General features: G+C 44.2%; 3 protein-coding genes across 3 annotated transcripts; all 3 read right to left on the reverse strand.

The window, feature by feature from the left end:
* Positions 1 to 2,829: 2,829 nt before the first annotated feature.
* Positions 2,830 to 5,182, reverse strand: LOC141782248 (trace amine-associated receptor 7e-like). Its single transcript, XM_074658367.1, has 2 exons — positions 5,010 to 5,182; positions 2,830 to 4,478 (listed from the first exon to the last, which is right to left on the reverse strand). The coding sequence occupies exons 1-2, from the start codon at positions 5,180 to 5,182 to the stop codon at positions 3,662 to 3,664; spliced, it is 990 nt and encodes a 329-aa protein (XP_074514468.1). The 3' UTR covers positions 2,830 to 3,661.
* A 3,831-nt stretch (positions 5,183 to 9,013) lies between these two features.
* On the reverse strand, positions 9,014 to 10,570 carry LOC141782360 (trace amine-associated receptor 13c-like). Its single transcript, XM_074658617.1, has 2 exons — positions 10,398 to 10,570; positions 9,014 to 9,864 (listed from the first exon to the last, which is right to left on the reverse strand). The coding sequence occupies exons 1-2, from the start codon at positions 10,568 to 10,570 to the stop codon at positions 9,057 to 9,059; spliced, it is 981 nt and encodes a 326-aa protein (XP_074514718.1). The 3' UTR covers positions 9,014 to 9,056.
* A 4,354-nt stretch (positions 10,571 to 14,924) lies between these two features.
* Positions 14,925 to 16,162, reverse strand: LOC141782250 (trace amine-associated receptor 13c-like). Its single transcript, XM_074658370.1, has one exon. It carries the CDS (start codon positions 15,877 to 15,879, stop codon positions 15,019 to 15,021), a length of 861 nt encoding a protein of 286 aa, XP_074514471.1. The 5' UTR covers positions 15,880 to 16,162; the 3' UTR covers positions 14,925 to 15,018.
* Between the last annotated feature and the right edge of the window lie 1,539 nt (positions 16,163 to 17,701).

The raw sequence follows: 17,701 nt of genomic DNA on the forward strand, positions 1-17,701 counted from the left end.
CAAGTAGCATTTACTCAAAGGATGCTTCAAAAGGTCAAAGACTCGCCCCATCTACCAGTTCATGCAGACATCTTCAACCCATCCACTGCCCGTCTTCCATCAAGACGACAGATTTGGAAGAAATACCCCACCAGCCGACTTCACCACCCAATCAGCTCGGGGAAAGGAATGGGAGCCCAAGGATGTCCATAACAAACATCTGGTGTTAGACCCCAACCAACAGGTCCCTGGCGCCAACCTGCCAAGGATACAGTGGTCAACCCTCAATAGATTCAGGTCCGGACATGGCCCCTGCTTGGCCTGCCTTCACAAATGGGGGAGCAGCCCAAGCTCATTGTGTGTTTATGGAGTTGTGCAAACAATGGAACATATCATTGAAGCTTGCCCGCTCCACAGTCTAAAAGGAGGGTTAGTCACCCTCCATACAGCAGACCAGGAGACAACCGCCTGGCTCGAGGACTTTTTATTTGCTAAATAAATAAATAAACCATCTCTCTCTCATGTCACCCTTCTTTATTCTCTACCAATGCTTTCTGCCCTTTTTTAAAGTAATTTAAGCCGCGTTTAGACAATGAACAGAACGGCATGGAAAAAATTATGGTTACGATATTGTAACCCTAATTCCATAAGCACAGACTGAGTCCTCTACTGGACTCTATGGGAAAAGTGGTTGGAGCCCAATGAATGCAAACCCTGCTGCAACATAACCTCAGCCCAACCACACTGATCCTGAACAGCTACACGTTTGTCGCCGCAAACCACCTACTTCTTTATAACGTAGGCCACTACAGCGGAGAAGTAAGGGTCACCAGCCAACCCAATTAGTACGCAACTGAATTGGGTAGAGACATGGTCTAACCTTGCAGGGGTCAAAAGAAAAGCAGTAGAAAACCTGCACACCACATTCCCTGGGTCCTTAAGGAGCACAGGAACATGTAGGTGTATCAGGCCCAGAGGGGCGTCAGGTGCAGAACAACTGATGCACACCCCACGCTATTCACCAGTCCCTTCGTCATTTCAGCAAGCACAGACCCTGAAAAGGAGGCCAATATGTCCGAGAGGTAAAACCGTATGAACAAACAGGATGTCAACTATGATGTCGCCGTACATATTTCATCAACACTCACCCCACCGAACAAGGGTGCCGACAGTGCCAACCTGCATTTTCAGTGTGCGCAGACCACAGTGGGAGGGACTCTTCCCGCCTGCCTATAGGCTTGGGAGATGCACTCACAAAGACATCCCACCAGGTGTTTCTTGGATAGGGCTTTACTTAGCCACACCGTCCTCGAAGCTTATATAGGGACCCCAGCGGTACCACTGGATGGGCAGCTGCCATAAACCCTAGCGCTTGCATGACAGTTAATGCCGTCACTGTTACACCCCTCCAAGGTTGCAAACGGCCTGCAGAAAAGCCATAAGTCTGTGTCCGGACAGAGTGGCCTGCAGCGTGCGTGCATTGTGCACAGCCCCCGGATACTCCAACTGGTGGTGTGGCAGGGGGCTGTTCCTCTTCCAGTTGATCATGAAACCAAACTTGAATAGGTGTGAGATCAACTAGGCTTTGTGCAACATAGCACCTTCTCTGGAGTTGCCCATGATGTTAAGGTCTAAGACATAAACCAAAATCCGCATGTCTCCATCGGACAGCGGCTGGAGCACCATGTCCACACATCTGCTGAAGGTGTGGGGGACCAGGGCATATCCGAACAGAATTCTGTTATACTTGTATGCTTTCCCTGGAAGGCCTGTCTTTCGAAGCCACCTCGACCTGAAAATATACATTCTTTAAGTCGATGGTATTGAACCAATCGCCTGGATGAACCAGTTCCAGTAACGACTTGATGGTAATGCACGTTTAGGACGCAGAGATCCAAAATGGGTCTGGAAACTCCCGTCCTCCTGGGAGTATGGATTTACCTCCTTCACGCCTATGAACACTGGAGGACTGCTGTAGAGCTGGAGAAAATAGCCCAGTTTTAGTGTCCTGTCCATCCATTCTTTGAACGCTCAGCGGCGTTGCCACACCACGTAAAACTGTGTTAGGGGATAAGAAACTAACTGCTGGGCGGAAGCTAAAAAGCTGAGATAGCCTGTCTTTGCCCTCACCGCCATCAGACCTTCCATAAATGGGAAGCTGACCCATGGGAAACGGATATGGAAAGGGCAGAGCCGGAGAATAGGTCCTTGAGCGCATGACCGTCGGTTAGCCTGAAAGTTATGCAGCAGACATCGTGTAACTGTGCTCAATCCCTTCTGTCTCCCGTGTTGAGATCCGTTAGTGGGAAACAGGTCTTCGATCTCTGCTGAGAGGTTATCTACCTCCTCCTGGGAGGATAGATTCAAGTCACTGAAGTCCATGAACAGAGGATTGACGCTGCAGAACTGGAGAGAATAATTCAGTCTCAGTGTCCTGTGTTCCATCTATTCTGCTAACTCGTAGTCTCGTCGCCACTCCTCGTAAAACTGTGCAGGGGATGAGCAACCAGCTGTGGGATGGCAACTAAATAGCTGTGACATCCTTTCTCAGTCCTCTCTGCTGCCAGACCTTCCAAAAATGGAAAGCTGGTCTATGGGACGCCGACATGGAAAGAGCCAAGCCGGTGATGAGGTCCATGATAGTATATATATCAAAGTTATTTGAAAGATTCAATAAAGCCTTATTAGACATTTCATTGGGAGGCCAAATAATTTCGTTGAAGGTACAGTTGACCTCTGAAGCTAGAATTGTGTATATGGGGGGAATTATTGTCTCTTGGTGTTTTTGTTGGCCAGTCCAAATCACATTACATTAAAAATAAATAAAAATACATGAAGTTCCATTATGAACATGTCTTGTGTTTATTATTTTTTACGTCACAATACAACAAATTACCATGCTATTTGAAATTTAATGAATAACCTTAAACCTAATAAAAAATCATTCTAAAATGCAACCCATCACATCCTTTCATTCCGGTATCATTATTGTATAATAACTTTAACTTCCTATGTTCTACACTTTACACTGTATGTTTCTCTATACATTAAATGGCAATGATAAAAGGCTGAAAGAGAACATGATGTTTTTGACAGTTTTATATGAAACACAGTGAAAAACAGTTAATTTTTTTCTTTATTTGATAGGATAATGTGGCTGATCAGAATCATCTTCTTCTCTGTGACGCAGGAGTCCAGCAGGCTGATTAATCTCTGTTTGCAACAAAATGGACACAAATCACAGAAATGATGCTTTCACTAAAAATAGTGAAAGATAATACAAAGATTCAGTAGCTCTTTTGTTGTGTTGGGTTGAAATGTTTCCTATCACAAAGAAAAAAAGACTTGTCGTAAGTATAATATATGTATTAATTTAAAGCTTACATGAAACTCTGATTACCGAGAAACATTATATGGTGCTTATGACTCTTTCATAAAATGCATTAGCATCAGAGAGGAAAAATACACAACAGCCATTGAATGAAACCAAGGACATGACACAAACAAGCAGGGGCTGAATGTGTGGCACAGGCCTTCCAATTGTTGTCATACACAATTTAGACTTAAAGACAGGAAAGCATGTTTTTCACTTTCTGTATTTGATAATTCACTCACTGAACAACATGAACATATTCAGTTCTTTGAATAGAGCAACTCTGATCTCAGTTTCTCCACAGCCTCTCTACAGTACGTTGGCCTCATGGGAGCCAGGCTGCAGTATCTGAAGAGTGACAATGAGTTTAACTGCTTTTCTAAACCAGGAGTAAAAGAAGGCATAGATCACAGGGTTTAGGCATGAGTTAAAATAGAACAGAAAGAGCAAATAGAGCTGATATGAAGATTTGGTAAAGTTTTCATCTATAAGAAGGCCACAGTATAATGGGCAGACACACATTAGAAACACAACTACAAGAACACCAAGAGCCCTGGCTGCTTTCAGCTCAGATTTGTTTGTTTTTTGAGTCACTGAAAGCCGGAGTGTGACAGCTGTTATTTGAGAGTGCATGGCACGAGCCTGAGACACAACCACAGCAAATACTCTCACATACAGAACAATGATGATAGTAACTGGAACAATGAAGTTTAACACAAGGTCAACAGTTCCTGCAATAAAGCCAATGGCACTTAAACACTCTCCGTAGCAGGAATTAAACATGCCTGGTTGAGTCAGGTCATCCTTTCTAAAGACACTGCTGTAGCAAATGGAACAGAGCCAACACAGACAAACACAGAGTTTCACTCTATTGACAGTGATTCTGGTGGTGTAATGCAGAGGGTCACAAATAGCAACATAACGGTCAACTGATATGAGCACCATGACACCTACTGATGCAGAGGTAATGATGAAGGCCAAATACTTATACAGAGAACACATGATGTCGCCAAAAAACCAGCAGGATGTTTTTCGAATGAGTTCTCCCAGCATCAGCAGGAGGCCCACGAGAAAGTCTGAGACAGCCAGAGAGAGGAGGAGGATGTTGGTGGGAGTGTGGAGCTGCCTGGAGTGAAAGAGAAAAGTATTATGAACCCAACAAGTTCTCATATCTAACTGACAAAACAACCCAAACAAGTATTCCCGCAAAAAGTTATGATTTTGAATGCTTCCTGATCTGCCACATCTGTAGTTACCACATGGCTAAGTGTGGACAATTGACCACGGTCTCACATTTGAGCTTTTTTGTGCAAAAACAGTCAGCAATGCAGAATACAAGTCTAATGTTCCAAGGTGCAACACTGTTCAGTACTAGCTCAAAGACAATTCTTCTTCTAATCTACAGTAGCTGTTCACATTTTTCTGCCATACCAATAATCCTTTTTCTGAGCAGGCAGTTTGATTTGTCACAGTAGGAAAAGCACAGGCCAGGTAATTATAACTTTACAGTCATTTTTCAAAATAATCTAGGAATGTTTGCGGGGAAACATCTAGTGTGACAAATTTCAACATTATTCATAACTAACTCAATTCTTCTTGTAAATGTTCATATATAAAAAACTTAAAGTGTAGGTTGTGCTGAGAATTTAATCTTTGCCTGAAGTGTGAGACTGAGATGATGACAAGCAGGTTGAGAGCTACAGTGAGCAGAGAGATGGTGGACAGCAAAGTCTGAAGGATCACAGCTACGGGCCAAGGAGAGGTGGGCTTCTTGCAGGAGGTGTTCAGGAGTTGTGGAAAGCAGAGCTCTGCTGCGTTCGCAACCTCCATCTTCAGAGATCTGTAGATAGCTGCAGCTCTGGCAGCTTTCTGAACCAACCTGAGTCATATAACTGATTAACCTCTCTCACATTCTCTTAACTACTCCCATCCTCTTTCTCTCACTCTCTGTTTGACTCTGATGCCCCTCCTCACTAAATCTGCACATCACACCATCATCTTCATCACTTTTCGTGCAACCCTAACTCTCCCCCTATTTCTCTCTCACCGTCTCTCTGTCTGGCAACCCAAGCACCAGACTTTGACTCATTGGAACAGGTGCTCACGGAGGATCTTGCAAAGCTGGACCAGTACTGCAAAACCTGGCGCCTAAAGCAAAGCCCAGCGAAAACAGTCTCCAGTGTATTCCACCTCAACAATGCAAAATCTGCTACAGAGCTAAATATCCAACTCAGCGGACTTAAGTTGAAGCACGCCCCAACCTAACTTACTAGGGAGTGACCCTTGACAGGTCCCTATTCTTCAAGGAACACCTGAAAGGAACAGTGGCTAAGGTGAAGTCCAGAAACAACCTGCTCTGTAAGCTAGCTGGTTCAAAATGGGGGCAGCAGCCCCCTCATTGTGCACCTCAGCACTGGCCCTTGTGTACTGCGCAGCATAATACTGTGCCCCTGTTTGGTTCAGGTCACCCCATACACAACATGTGGACGTCCAGCTCAACACAACCATGCAAATCATAACCGGGACTATTCGTTCAACACCACTCCCCTGGTTCCCTGTCTTATCCAAAATAACCCTCCCACATATCCGGCGAGTAGCATTTACTCAAAGGATGCTTCAAAAGGTCAAAGACTCTCCCCATCTACCAGTTCATGCAGACATCTTCAACCCACCCACTGCCCGTCTACCTTCTAGACGACCGATTTGGAAGAATACCCCACCAGCCGACTTCACCACCCAATCAACTTGGGAAAAGGAATGGGAGCCCAAGGATGTCCCAAACAAACATCTGGTGTTAGACCCCACCCAACAGGTCCCTGGCACCAACCTGCCAAGGATACAGTGGTCAACCCTCAATAGATTCAGGTCTGGACATGGCCCCTGCTTGGCAAGCCTTCAAAAATGGGGAAGCAGCCCAAGCCCATTGTGTGTTTGTGGATGTGTGCAAACAATGGAACATATCATTGAAGCTTGCCCACTCCACAGTCTAAAAGGAGGATGGCAAACCCTCTCTGCATATGTAGGAACCCCAGCAGTACCACCGGATGGGCAGCAGCCTTAAACCCCAGCGCTTGCATGACAGTTAATGGCGTCACCATTACACCCTGCCACAGTTGCAAACTGCCTGCAGCAGAGACATACGTCTGTGGTCGGACAGAGTGGCCTGCAGCCTGCGTGCATTGTGCACAACCCCCAGTTGAACCAATTTCAGTAACGACTTGATGGTAATGCACGTTTAGGAAGCAGAGATCCAAAATGGGTCTGAAAACTCCCATTCTCCTGGGAGTATAGATTTACCTCCTTCACGCCTATGAACACTGGAGGAACGCTGTAGAACTGGAGAAAATAGCCCAGTCTCAGTGTCCTGTCCATGCATTCCGTGAACGCGCAGCGGTGTCACTACACCACGTAAAACTGTGTTAGGGGACAAGAAACTAGCTGCTGGGTGGAAGGTAAAAGCAGAGATATCCTGTCTTTGCTCTCACCCCAATCAGACCTTCCATAAATGGGAGGCTGATGAGGTGTCTGCTGTTAGATGCAGCATATTTATATAGATGGTTTGTATTAGGAGAGTATATTGGAATGTTAGTTGTTATTTGGGCCTTCCTGATTTAGAGCTGGTCAAGGTAAACATATACCAAATGCTAGGTCAGCAGGGTCCTGGGAGTCCTGGGTCAGAGTTGAAGAGACATATGGTGGCTTCGTAAAAGAGGTGTTTCTTTGTCCCTCTCCTAAAACCATATGTGGAAACTAAGTGTTTAAACAAGCTCGGTATTTAAGGAGCTGTCTGTATACGTTCGAGAGAGTTTATTCATTATTCGGCTGGAGGCTCTCCAAGTAACATGTTACTTGTCTACGATACTGAACTTATTGTAATAAATTTGTTATACAACTAAGACAGTGTCGGCGGAGTTTCTCTTCAAACATCTTCAACTGCATCACCACAGAAGATACGACACTGACCCATGGGAAACGGATATGGAAAGGGCAGAGCCGGCGAATGGGTTTGAATTCAAACCAAAACACTTGCTGAGGTTTAGTCAACAAAACCAGTTGGTTAGCTTTTGGAAAAAAAACATCATGGTTTGGTATTAAATTACTTACTTGGGGTTTTTTTTGGCTAGTGATATTACTTATTGTCAAAAATCAATAAAAAGATATGAAGTTATATTATGAACATGTCTCGTGTTTATTATGGTGTTTTATGTCACTTCATAACAAATTACCATGCTATGTGGAATTTAATGAATAACCATGAACATAATTTTAAATTGCCCATAACATAATTTCATTCACATATAATTTTACTATATTTGTGTTACTTTAATTTCCTATGTTCTACACTTTACACTATATGTTTCTCTAGAATAGAAATGGCAATGATAAAGGGTGCTGGATCTGATCATCATGAGTTTTAGAAGACTTTGTCATTTAATTCTTGCCAAAATGCCGTCATGGAGATTATGAGTGTGACTGGGACAATGTGAAAAGTAATTGTTGTAAAAAAAAAGAAATGTACTGACAGTTTGATCTGAACACACAACAGTTGATGTTTTTTTTTTATTTGACAAAAACTAAAAGAAAAAAGATGTAAGTAAGTGTAATAAACGTGTGAATTTAAAGCTTACATTAAACTCTGTGATTATCTAGAAACAGTATATGGTGCTTATGACTCTTTCATAAAATGCATCAGAGAGGACAAATACACAACAGTCATTGAATGAAACCCATGGCCTGACACAACCAAGCAAAAGCTGAATGTGTGGCACAGGCCTTTCAATTGTTGTTCATACACAATTTCGACTTAAAGAAAGGAAAGCATGTTTTCAGCTCAGACTTATTTGCTGTTTGAGCCACTGAAAGCTGGAGTGTGATAGCTGTAATGTGAGAGCGCATGGCACTTGCCTGAGACACAGCCACAGCGAATACTCTCATATACAAAACTATGATGACAGTAACTGGAACGATAAAGGTGAAAACATGGTCTCTCTTCTCTAAAACCCTTGTGACAGGATGAAATGCATGCTGCATACACTTTAATTGTGGCATGACATACTGTAGCCCTCCATCCACCAAACACTACAAAAAGGAGAGAAAAGAACCAACTGCACAGGACAAGGGATCTAGCTTCCTTTCGTCGGACATGCATTAGATCCCCGACCATTGTGCCTTATAACAGGCAATGGTGGATCCCGCTCTTGCCGTTTTGATGTTCTGCACAACCTATACAGACAGTCCAGACGTCCTTAGCCTGTCCCCTCGCAGGAGCCAGGCCTGGAAAGGATGGTCCAGGCTCTCCTCCATCTTAAACAGGGCAGTGGACTGAACTCTGCCCTGCCTGTTGATGTAGGCCACCATGGTGTGGTTGTCGGTCCTCACCAACACCTGCCTCCCCCGTATAACGAAGCACAAATTCTGCTTCCTTGCATTCAAGTTAAGGATGGCAAACCCTCTCTGCATATGTAGCAACCCCAGCAATACCATTGGATAGGCAGCGGCCTTAAACCCCAGCACTTGCATGAAAGTTAATGCCGTCACTGTTAGACCCTGCCACGGTTGCAAACTCAACAAGCTCAATTTCGACTTAAAGACAGGAAAGCAAGTTTTTCACTTTTGTATTTTATATTTCACTCACTGAACAACATAAATATGTTAATTTCTTCTTCCATAGAGCAAGTCTGATCTCAGTTGATCCACAGCCTCTCTACAGTACATTGGCCTCACGGGAGCCAGGCTGCAGTATCTGAAGAGTGAGAATCAGTTTAACTACTTTTCTAAACCAGGAGTAAAACAAGGCATAGATCACAGGGTTTAGGCATGAGTTAAAATACAACAGAAAGAGCAAAAACAGCTCATGGGCAAAGTTTTCATTTATAAGAAAGACACAGTATAATGGGCAGAAACACATTAGAAACACAACAACAAGAATACCAAGAGTCCTGGCTGCTTTCAGCTCAGATTTGTTTGTTTTTTGAGTCACTGAAAGCCGGAGTGTGACAGCTGTAATTTGAGAGCGCATGGCACGAGCCTGAGACACAGCCACAGCAAATACTCTCACATACAGAACTATGATGATAGTAACTGGAACAAGGAAGTTTAACACAAGGTCAACAAATCCTGCAATATAGCCAATGGCACTTAGACACTCTCCGTAGCAGGAATTAAACCTGCCTGGTTGAGTCAGGTAATCCGTTGTAAAGACACTGCTGCAGCAAACGGAACAGAGCCAACACAGACAAACAAAGAGTTTCACTCTATTCACAGTGATTCTGATGGTGTAATGCAGAGGGTCACAAATCGCAACATAACGGTCAACTGATATGAGCACCATGACACCTACTGATGCAGAGGTAATGATGAAGGACAAATACTTATACAGAGAACACATGATGTCTCCAAAAAACCAGCAGGATGTTTTTCTAATGAGTTCTCCCGGCATCAGCAGGAGGCCCACGAGAAAGTCTGAGACAGCCAGAGAGAGGAGGAGGATGTTGGTGGGAGTGTGGAGCTGCCTGGAGGGAAAGAGAAAGGCATTATGAACCCAACAAGTCCTCATATCTAACTGACAAAACATCCCAAACAAGGATTCCCCTAAAAAGTTATGATTTTGAATGCTTCCTGATCTACCACATCTGTAGTTACCACATGGCTAAGTGTAGACAATTGACCACGGTCTCACATTTGAGCTTTTTGTGCAAAAACAGTCAGCAAGACAGCATACAAGTCTAATGTTCCAAGGTGCAACACTGTTCAGTACTAGCTCAAAGACAATTCTTCTTCTAATATACAGTAGCTGTTCACGGTTTTCTGCCATACCAATAATCCTTTTTCTGAGCAGGCAGTTTGACTTGTCACAGTAGGAAAAGCACAGGCCAGGTAATTATAACTTTACAGTCATTTTTCAAAATAATCAAGGAATGTTGGCGGGAGGAGACATCTAGTGTGACAAATTTCAACATCATTCATAACTAACTCAATTCTTCTTGTAAATGTTCATGTATAAAAAAACTTAAAGTGTAGGTTGTGCTGAGAATTTAATCTTTGCCTGAAGTGTGAGACTGAGATGATGACAAGCAGGTTGAGAGCTACAGTGAGCACAGAGATGGTGGACAGCAAAGTCTGAAGGATCACAGCTTCGGGCCAAGGAGAGGTGGGCTTCTTGCAGGAGGTGTTCAGGAGTTGTGGAAAGCAGAGCTCTGCTCCGTCCTCAACCTCCATCTTCAGAGATCTAAGATAGCTGCAGTTCTGGCAGCTTTCTGAACCAACCTGAGTCATATACCTGATTAACCTCTCTCACATTCTCTTAACTCCTCCCATCCTCTTTCTCTCAGTCTCTGTTTGACTCTGATGCCCCTCCTCACTAAATCTGCACATCACATCATCATCTTCATCACTTTTCGTGCAACCCTAACTCTCCCCTTTTTTCTCTCTCACCGTCTCTCTGTCTGGCAACCCAAGCACCAGACTTCGACTCATTGGAACAGGGGCTCACGGAGGATCTTGCAAAGCTGGACCAGTACTGCAAAACCTGGCGCCTAAAGCCAAGGTCAGCAAGCCCACCCTTTCCTTCAAGGAACACCTTCAAAGAACACCTGAAAGGAACGGCAGCTAAGGTGAAGTCTAGAAACAACCTGCTCTGTAAGCTCGCTGGCTCAAAATGGGGGCAGCAGCCCCCACACTGTGCACCTCGACACTGGCCCTTGTATACTGCGCAGCAGAATACTGTGCCCCTGTTTGGTCCAGATCACCCCATACACTCCATGTGGACACCCAGCTCAACACAACCATGCAAATCATAACTGGGACTATTCGTTCAACACCACTCCCCTGGCTCCCTGTCTTTTTCAAAATAACCCCTCCCCCCACATATCCAGCAAGTAGCATTTACTCAAAGGATGCTTCAAAAGGTCAAAGACTCTCCCCATCTACCAGTTCATGCAGACATCTTCAACCCACCCACTGCCCGTCTTCCATCAAGATGACCGATTTGGAAGAATACCCCACCAGCCGACTTCACCACCCAATCAGCTCGGGAAAAGGAATGGGAGCCCAAGGATGTCCATAACAAACATCTGGTGTTAGAACCCACCCAACAGGTCCATGGCACCAACCTGCCAAGGATACAGTGGTCTACCCTCAATAGATTCAGGTCCGGACATGGCCCCTGCTTGGCCTGCCTTCACAAATGGGGCAGCAGCCCAAGCCCATTGTGTGTTTGTGGAGTTGTGCAAACAATGGAACATATCATTGAAGCTTGCCCGCTCCACAGTCTAAAAGGAGGGTTAGTCACCCTCCATACAGCAGACCAGGAGACAACCGCCTGGCTCGAGGACTTTTTATTTGCTAAATAAATAAATAAACCATCTCTCTCTCATGTCACCCTTCTTTATTCTCTACCAATGCTTTCTGCCCTTTTTTAAAGTAATTTAAGCCGCGTTTAGACAATGAACAGAACGGCATGGAAAAAATTATGGTTACGATATTGTAACCCTAATTCCATAAGCACAGACTGAGTCCTCTACTGGACTCTATGGGAAAAGTGGTTGGAGCCCAATGAATGCAAACCCTGCTGCAACATAACCTCAACCTAACCACAATGATCCTGACCAGCTACATGTTAGTTGCCGCAAACCACCTACTTCTTTATAACGTAGGCCACTACAGCGGAGAAGTAAGGGTCACCAGCCAACCCAATTAGTACGCAACTGAATTGGGTAGAGACATGGTCTAACCTTGCAGGGGTCAAAAGAAAAGCAGTAGAAAACCTGCACACCACATTCCCTGGGTCCTTAAGGAGCACAGGAACATGTAGGTGTATCAGGCCCAGAGGGGCGTCAGGTGCAGAACAACTGATGCACACCCCACGCTATTCACCAGTCCCTTCGTCATTTCAGCAAGCACAGACCCTGAAAAGGAGGCCAATATGTCCAAGAGGTAAAACTGTATGAACAAACAGGATGTCAACTATGATGTCGCCGTACATATTTCATCAACACTCACCCCACCGAACAAGGGTGCCGACAGTGCCAACCTGCATTTTCAGTGTGCGCAGACCACAGTGGGAGGGACTCTTCCCGCCTGCCTATAGGCTTGGGAGATGCACTCACAAAGACATCCCACCAGGTTTTTCTTGGATAGGGCTTTACCTAGCCACACCGTCCTCGAAGCTTATGTAGGGACCCCAGCGGTACCACTGGATGGGCAGCTGCCATAAACCCTAGCGCTTGCATGACAGTTAATGCCGTCACTGTTACACCCCTCCAAGGTTGCAAACGGCCTGCAGAAAAGCCATTAGTCTGTGTCCGGACAGAGTGGCCTGCAGCGTGCGTGCATTGTGCACAGCCCCCAGATACTCCAACTGTTGGTGTAGCAGGGGGCTGTTCCTCTTCCAGTTGATCATGAAACCCAACTTGAATAGGTGTGAGATCAACTGGGCTTTGTGCAACATAGCACCTTCCCTGGAGTTGCCCATGATGTTAAGGTCTAAGAGATAAACCAAAATCCGCATGTCTCCATCATGCAGCGGCTGGAGCACCATGTCCACACATCTGCTGAAGGTGTGGGGTACCAGGGCATATCCGAACAGAATTCTGTTATACTTGTATGCTATCCCTGGAAGGCCTGTCTTTCGAAGCCACCTCGACCTGAAAATATACATTCTTTAAGTCGATGGTATTGAACCAATCGCCTGGATGAACCAGTTCCAGTAACGACTTGATGGTAATGCACGTTTAGGACGCAGAGATCCAAATTGGTCTGGAAACTCCCGTCCTCCTGGGAGTATAGATTTACCTCCTTCACGCCTATGAACACTGGAGGACTGCTGTAGAGCTGGTGAAAATAGCCCAGTCTTATTGTCCTGTCCATCTATTCCGTGAACGCGCAGCGGCGTTGCCACACCACGTAAAACTGTGTTAGGGGACAAGAAACTAGCTGCTGGGTGGAAGCTAAAAAGCAGAGATATCCTGTCTTTGCTCTCACCCCCATCAGACCTTCCATAAATGGGAGGCTGACCCATGGGAAACGGATATGGAAAGGGCAGAGCCGGAGAATGGGTTTGAATTCAAACCAAAACACTTGCTGAGGTTTAGTCAACAAAACCAGTTGGTTAGGTTTTGGAAAAAAAACATCATGGTTTGGTATTAAATTACTTACTTGGGTTTTTTTTGGCTAGTGATATTACTTATTGTCAAAAATCAATAAAAAGATATGAAGTTACATTATGAACATGTCTCATGTTTATTACGGTATTTTATGTCACTTCATAAAAAATTACCATGCTATGTGGAATTGAATGAATAACCATGAACCTAATTTTAAATTGCCCATAACATCATTTCATTCACATATCATTTTACTATATTTGTGTAACTTTAACTTCCTAGGTCCTACACTTTACACTATATGTTTCTCTAGAATAAAAATGGCAATGATAAAGGGTGCTGGATCTGATTATCATGAGTTTTGGAAGAATTTGTCATTTAATTCTTGCCAAAATGCCGTCATGGAGATTATGAGTGTGATTGGGACAATATGAAAAGTAATTGTTGTAAAAAAAGAAATGTACTGACAGTTTGATCTGAACACACAACAGTTGATGTTTTTTTTTTATTTGACAAAAAATAAAATAAAAAATATGTAAGTAAGTCTAATACACGTGTGAATTTAAAGCTTACATTAAACTCTGTGATTATCTAGAAACAGTATATGGTGCTTATGACTCTTTCATTAAATGCATCAGTATCAGAGAGGATAATTACACAACAGTCATTGAATGAAACCCATGATATGACACAGACAAGCAAAAGCTGAATGTGTGGAACAGGCCTTTCAATTGTTGTTCATACACAATTTCGACTTAAAGACAGGAAAGCATTTTTTTCACTCTCTGTATTTGATAATTCACTCACTGAACAACATGAACATATTCATTTCTTATTCCATAGGGCAAGTCTGATCTCAGTTACTCCACAGCCTCTCTACAGTACGTTGGCCTCACAGGAGCCAGGCTGCAGTATCTGAAGAGTGACAATGAGTTTAACTGCTTTCCTAAACCAGGAGTAAAAGAAGGCATAGATCACAGGGTTTAGACATGAGTTAAAATCAAACAGAAAGACCAGAAGTGATATGTATGAAGCATTGGTCAAGTTTTCACCTGTAAGCAGGTCACAGTATAATGGGCAGAAACACATGAGAAACACAACTACAAGAACACCAAGAGCCCTGGCTGCTTTCAGCTCAGATTTGTTTGCTGTTTGAGCCACTGAAAGCCGGAGTGTGACAGCTGTAATGTGAGAGTGCATGGCACGAGCCTGAGATACAGCCACAGCAAATACTCTCATATTCAGAACTATGATGACAGTAACTGGAACAAGGAAGTTTAACACAAGGTCAACAGTTCCTGCAATAAAGTCAATGACAACCACACACTCTCCGTAGCAGGAATGATACCTGCCTGGTTGAGTCAGGTCATCCTTTACAAAGAAACTGCTGTAGGAAACAGAACAGTTGCCACAGTTGCAAACTCAATAAGCTCAATTTCGACTTGAAGACAGGAAAGCAAGTTTTTCACTTTCTGTATTTGATATTTCACACAGTGAACAACATAAATATGTTAATTTCTTCTTCAATAGAGCAAGTCTGATCTCAGTCACTCCACAGCCTCTCTACAGTACGTTGGCCTCACGGGAGCCAGGCTGCAGTATCTGAAGAGTGAGAATCAGTTTAACTGCTTTTCTAAACCAGGAGTAAAACAAGGCATAGATCACAGGGTTTAGGCATGAGTTAAAATAGAACAGAAAGAGCAAAAACAGCTCATATGAAGATTGGACAAAGTTTTCATCTATAAGAAAGCCACAGTATAATGGGCAGAAACACATTAGAAACACAACAACAAGAATACCAAGAGTCCTGGCTGCTTTCAGCTCAGATTTGTTTGTTTTTTGAGTCACTGAAAGCCGGAGTGTGACAGCTGTAATTTGAGAGCGCATGGCACGAGCCTGAGACACAGCCACAGCAAATACTCTCAGATACAGAACAATGATGATAGTAACTGGAACAATAAAGTTTAACACAAGGTCAACAGTTCCTGCAATATGGTCAATGACAATCACACACTCTCCGTAGCAGGATTTATACCTGCCTGGTTGAGTCAGGTCATCCTTTACAAAGAGACTGCCGTAGGAAACAGCACAGAGCCAACACAGACAAACACAGAGTTTGATTCTATTCACAGTGATTTTGGTGGTGTAATGCAGAGGGTCACAAATAGCAACATAACGGTCGACTGATATGAGCACCATGACGCCTACTGATGCAGAGGTAACGATGTAGGACAAATAATTATACAGAGAACACATGAGGTCACCAAAAAACCAGCAGGATGTTTTTCGAATGAGTTCTCCCGGCATCAGCAGGAGGCCCACGAGAAAGTCTGAGAAAGTCAGAGAGAGGAGAAGGATGTTGGTGGGAGTGTGGAGCTGCCTGGAGTGAAAGAGAAAAGTATCATGAACCCAACAAGTCCTCATATCTGAATGACAAAACAACCCAAACAAGTATTCCCCCAAAAAGGTTATGATTTTGAATGCTTCCTGATCTACCACATCTGTAGTTACCACATGGCTAAGTGTAGACAATTGACCACAGTCTCACATTTGAGCTTTGTTGTGCAAAAACAGTCAGCAAGGCAGAATACAAGTCTAATGTTCCAATGTGCAACACTGTTCATTACTAGCTCAAAGACAATTCTTCTTCTAATATACAGTAGCTGTTCACGTTTTTCTTATCTGCCATACCAAAAATCCTTTTTCTGAGCAGGCAGTTTGACTTGTCACAGTACGAAAAGCACAGGTCAGGCAATTAAAACTTTACAGTCAATGTTCAAAAAAATCAAGGAATGTGGTTGGGAGGAGACATCTAGTGTGACAAATTTCAACATCATTCATAACTAACTCAATTCTTCTTGTAAATGTTAATATATATATATAAAACTTGAAGTGTAGGTTCTGCTGAGAATTTAATCTTTGCCTGAAGTGTGAGACTGAGATGATGACAAGCAGGTTGAGAGCTACAGTGAGCAGAGAGATGGTGGACAGCAAAGTCTGAAGGATCACAGCTTCGGGCCAAGGAGAGGTGGGCTTCTTGCAGGAGGTGTTCAGGAGTTGTGGAAAGCAGAGCTCTGCTCCGTCCTCAACCTCCATCTTCAGAGATCTGTAGATAGCTGCAGTTCTGGCAGCTTTCTGAACCAACCTGAGTCATATAACTGACTAACCTCTCTCACATTCTCTTAAGTCCTCCCATCCTCTTTCTCTCAGACTCTGTTTGACTCTGATGCCCCTCCTCACTAAATCTGCACATCACACCATCATCTTCATCAATTTTCGTGCAACCCTAACTCTCCCCCTATTTTTCTCTCACCGTCTCTCTGTCTGGCAACCCAAGCACCAGACTTTGACTCATTGGAACAGGGGCTCATGGAGGACCATGCAAAGCTGGACCAGTACTGAAAAATCTGGCGCCTAAAACCAAGCCCAGCTAAAACAGTTTCCAGTGTATTCCACCTCAACAATGTAAAATCTGCTACAGAGCTAAATATCCAACTCAGCGAACTTATGTTGAAGCACGCCCCCAACCTAACTTACCAGGGAGTGACCCTTGACAGGAACCTATCCTTCAAGGAACACCTGAAAGGAATGGCGTCTAAGGTGAAGTCTAGAAACAACCTGCTCTGTAAGCTCGCTGGCTCAAAAAGGGGGGCAGCAGCCCCCACACTGTGCACCTCAGCACTAGCCCTTGTGAAACGCGCAGCAGAATACTGCCCCTGTTTGGTCCAGGTCACCCCATACACACCATGTGGACACCCAGTCAACAAAACCATGCGAATCATAACCGGGACTATTCGTTCAACACCACTCCCCTGGCTCCCTGTCTTATCCAAAATACCCCCCCCCCCCACACACACATATCTGGCAAGTAGCATTTACTCAAAGGATGCTTCAAAAGGTCAAAGATTTAGAAGAATACCCCACCAGCCGACTTCACCACCCAATCAACTTGGGAAAAGGAATGGTAGCCCAAGGATGTCGCAAACAAACATCTGGTGTTAGACCGCACCCAACAGGTCCATGACACCAACCTGCCAAGGATACAGTGGTCAACCCTCAATAGATTCAGGTCCGGACATGGCCCCTGCTTGGCCATCCGTCACAAATGGGGCAGCAGCCCAAGCCCATTGTGTGTTTGTGGAGGTGTGCAAACAATGGAAGACATCCTTGAAGCTTGCCCGCTCCAAAGTCTAAAAGGAGGATGGCAAACCCTCTCTGCATATGTAGGAACCCCAGTAGTACCACC

The sequence above is a fragment of the Sebastes fasciatus genome, chromosome 14 (genome assembly GCF_043250625.1).
Source record: "Sebastes fasciatus isolate fSebFas1 chromosome 14, fSebFas1.pri, whole genome shotgun sequence".
Taxonomy (NCBI): domain Eukaryota; kingdom Metazoa; phylum Chordata; class Actinopteri; order Perciformes; family Sebastidae; genus Sebastes; species Sebastes fasciatus.

Coding starts and splice junctions, on each gene's coding strand:
- LOC141782250 (XM_074658370.1), bottom strand. CDS start 15,879: ATGAGGACTTGTTGGGTTCATGATACTTTTCTCTTTCACTCCAGGCAG.
- LOC141782360 (XM_074658617.1), bottom strand. CDS start 10,570: ATGGAGGTTGAGGACGGAGCAGAGCTCTGCTTTCCACAACTCCTGAAC. Junction 9,865..10,397: donor ATCTCAGTCTCACACTTCAG/GCAAAGATTAAA, acceptor CTTTCCCTCCAG/GCAGCTCCACACTCCCACCA.
- LOC141782248 (XM_074658367.1), bottom strand. CDS start 5,182: ATGGAGGTTGCGAACGCAGCAGAGCTCTGCTTTCCACAACTCCTGAAC. Junction 4,479..5,009: donor ATCTCAGTCTCACACTTCAG/GCAAAGATTAAA, acceptor CTTTCACTCCAG/GCAGCTCCACACTCCCACCA.